This window comes from Colobus angolensis, unplaced genomic scaffold (genome assembly GCF_000951035.1).
Source record: "Colobus angolensis palliatus isolate OR3802 unplaced genomic scaffold, Cang.pa_1.0 Scaffold208, whole genome shotgun sequence".
Lineage (NCBI taxonomy): Eukaryota > Metazoa > Chordata > Mammalia > Primates > Cercopithecidae > Colobus > Colobus angolensis.
In genome coordinates, this window is record NW_012115244.1 from 317,070 (window position 1) to 320,257 (window position 3,188).

The 3,188-nt window shown below is 64.4% G+C and overlaps 1 protein-coding gene across 2 annotated transcripts; it reads left to right on the plus strand.

Annotated features, from left to right (window-relative positions):
* The first annotated feature begins 914 nt into the window (after positions 1-914).
* Positions 915-3,080, plus strand: ODF3B (outer dense fiber of sperm tails 3B). 2 transcript variants are annotated; one of them, XM_011942228.1, is made up of 7 exons: positions 915-1,018; positions 1,397-1,539; positions 1,735-1,938; positions 2,209-2,313; positions 2,446-2,567; positions 2,651-2,791; positions 2,943-3,080. In XM_011942228.1, exons 2-7 carry the CDS (start codon positions 1,431-1,433, stop codon positions 3,021-3,023), a joined length of 762 nt encoding a protein of 253 aa, XP_011797618.1. In that variant the 5' UTR covers positions 915-1,018; positions 1,397-1,430; the 3' UTR covers positions 3,024-3,080. The 2 variants fall into 2 exon arrangements, with proteins under 2 accessions (XP_011797618.1, XP_011797619.1); XM_011942229.1 differs by having other exon boundaries at positions 989-1,018; positions 1,130-1,539.
* Positions 3,081-3,188: the final 108 nt, after the last annotated feature.

Consider the following 3,188-nt stretch of genomic DNA (forward strand, 5'->3'; position numbering starts at 1 on the left):
CCAGGCTGGAGTCTAGTGGTGGAATCACAGATCACTGCAGGATCCAACTCCCAGACTCAACAGATGTTCCCACCTCAACCACTGACCCCATAGCTGGGACTACAGGTGTATATCATCTCACTCAGCTAATTTTTAAAGTTTTTTTTGTTGAAATGGGCCTCACTGTATTGCCCAGGCTGAGTTTTCTTCCTCCGCTTCCTTTTTTTTTTTCTGAGACAGTGTCTCACTCTGCCGCCCAGGCTGGAGTGCAGTGGTGCCATACAGGCTCACTGCAAGCTCCACCTCCCGGGTTAACGCCATTCTCCTGCCTCAGCCTCCTGAGTGGCTGAGACTACAGGCGCCCACCACCACGCCCGGCTAGTTTTTTGTATTTTTAGTAGAGAGAGGTGTCACCTCATTAGCCAGGATGGTCTCAATCTCCTGACCTCGTGATCCGCTCGCCTCGGCCTCCCAAAGTGCTGGGATTACAGGCGTGAGCCACCGCGCCCGGCCCTCTTCCTTTTTTTTTACATTTTGTTTGCCTAGAATTGTATTTGATTGTAACCAAATCATGTGTCATATCTGTTTTTCAATTTGTATGATTATTTTGTGGCCCAATACATGATTGTTTTTTGCGAATATTTCATGGGCTTAAATAGACAAGAAATTCTCTCTCTACACATAATTAAATGGAGTGTGTGCTTTGCATTATTCAATTCCTTTATTCCCATCCTCGCTTTTGTCTGCAGATTTGCCTAGTTCTAGAATGGGTATACTGAAGCCTGGGTAAGGGTGAGGCCAGCGTTCTGGGGGGCTCAGCCTACTGTCCCATCCGTGCCACAGAATCCACGGAGAGGCCCAGGGACCGCACTGGGTGGGGGCGAGGGGGGAGGCTGAGCCAGGTTGGCGGGGGTAGGCAGTCAGTGCGGTTGCCAGGAAGCGGGAAAGGGCCACAATGGGGTCCGGGAGGTGGGCGGGGCGGAGCGGGGGTGTCCAGCCACGTCGCTTTGTTTTCCCACAACAGGAGCCACCACAACAGGTCAGTGCACCTCGGGGCCTCCCCTCGGGGCACCGGGTCCCCCACACCAGGCCCTCCCGGGGCACCCTTTCCCAACACCACGAAAATCTCCTGCCCCCACCCCGCCTCCAGGTGATGCCCTTCACCAAGTCTGGGTCTAAACTTGGCCCCCGCGAGCTCACGTCCCTACCTAACCCGCCTGGAGTCCGGGTAATGGTCCTGGACCCGCTCCCGGCCCCACGCCACGCACAGCCGGGCAGGAAGCTCGCGTTTGTTTTGCTGGCGCCAGGGATACGGACCAGGCCCCGCCCCGCCGCGCGCTAATCCCAGGGTAGTGGGAAAGTGAGCTCCCCAAGAATTTGGGGTGGAGGGGCCGTGGCCACCGCCTTCTGTCCGCAGGTGCTGCGAGCCGTAAGCGCCCCCCACCCGCGCTATGGGCTCGGACGCCTGGGTGGGCCTTTGGCGGCCACACCGGCCCCGCGGCCCCATCGCAGCGCACTACGGAGGCCCCGGGCCCAAATACAAGCTGCCGCCCAACACCGGTAGCAGGGGCGGGCCCCGGGATTGAGGGGTGGGACAGTGCCTGGGGGAGGGAAGGGGAAGAGACCACGGAGGTCTGCGCTCGGGGCTGAACCGAGCCTGCTAGAGGGGAGAGGGGGTCTGTGCCGGGGGAGGGTGCGTGTTCCAGACGGGGGTGGGGGCTGGGCCCGGCCAGGCGCTGACTTGGGTGCTCCCAGGCTACGTCCTGCATGACCCGTCGCGGCCCCGCGCCCCCGCCTTCACCTTCGGCGCGCGCCTCCCCACGCAGCAGACGACGTGCGGCCCCGGGCCCGGCCACCTGGTGCCCGCCCGCATGACCGTGCGCGGCCCCGACGGCGCCCCCGCCTACTCCATCTACGGCCGCCCGCGCCGCTCAGCGCCTTTCCTCACTCCGGGACCTGGTCAGGACCCCGGGACCCTGGCCACTCAACGCCGAACTGCCTCCAGGGAGGCCCACCTGGGAACCCCCCACCTGAACCCCGAGTCCCACTCAGATACCCTAAGACCGCATAGTCGGAACCTCCATATCCGGGTCTCAAATCCCAAACCCCGAACCCCACGGGGCTTTGACAAATCGTGGCTGATTCCCCCCTAGTCCCAGGACCCCATCTCGGGTACCCACCAGGCCCCCACCCAGTTCCAGTCCCCCACACCCTTGATCCGCCCCGCAGGCAGGTACTTCCCGGAGCGAGCGGGGAACGCGACGTACCCCAGTGCGCCTCGGCACACAATTGCTCCCCGAAACTGGGGTGTCCAGACGGAGCAGCAGAGCCCAGGTGAGGCCAGAAAGGCCCATCCCAGCACTGTGGGCCTTCCCACTCCAAACCGGGGACCGCCCTCCGGGAGCTGGGACCAGCCTGCGCCTGTCCACGGAGACCCACTACCCCCGAGCCCTGCCTCCTCCCCAGGTCCCGGGGCCTATACTGTGCCCTCGCTCTTGGGTCCGCGCGTCATTGGCAAAGTCTCCGCCCCAACTTACTCCATGTACGGCCGCAGAGCGGCAGGCAGTTTCTTCGAGGACCTCAGCAAGGTGGGGGAGGGGTCGGGGCGGACGCAGGGGTCCCTGGTCCGCGGCAGCGGAGGCGGCAGTCAGCACCCTCTGCCCTCCCGCAGACCCCAGGCCCCTGCGCCTACCACGTCGTGAGCCCGGGGGTCTACAAGTCCCGGGCCCCCCAGTTCACCATGCTGGCGCGGACTTCGCTCCCCCAAGACAACACTCAGAAGCCGGGGCCCGCGGCCTACAACGTGGATCAGGTGGCCTGGAGTCCAGGGTCAAGGGTCAGAGTCAGGGGAGTGGGGAGGGCCTGAGGTCGGAGTGATGGGATCAGGGTCCCCGGGGGTCCAGGGGTCCCGGCGCGGAGAGGACGCCGGCCCCGCGAGGTCAGCGGTGTCTCCGGGCCCGCAGCACCGGAAGCCCCGCGGCTGGAGCTTCGGGATCCGACACTCGGACTACCTGGCCCCGCTGGTGACCCACGCGGACACCTGACCTGCCAGGCGGGGGCGGCCCCACACTTGTTTGCTTAAAGTCTGCGAGTCCGCATCGTGTCCGCCTCTCTCTCTCTCTGCGCGTCCTGGGGCCAGGCCAGGGGCGGAGCCGGGGCTGGGGCCGTGTCCCCAACTCCGAACCCAGCGGGGCGGGGCCCGAGCGTCG

Excerpts from the sequence above, each read along its gene's own strand:
- ODF3B (XM_011942228.1), top strand. The coding sequence starts at position 1,431 with ATGGGCTCGGACGCCTGGGTGGGCCTTTGGCGGCCACACCGGCCCCGC. Across the intron at positions 2,314-2,445 it reads GACGGAGCAGCAGAGCCCAG|GTCCCGGGGCCTATACTGTG; the intron begins GTGAGGCCAGAA and ends CCTCCTCCCCAG. Across the intron at positions 2,792-2,942 it reads CGGCCTACAACGTGGATCAG|CACCGGAAGCCCCGCGGCTG; the intron begins GTGGCCTGGAGT and ends CCGGGCCCGCAG.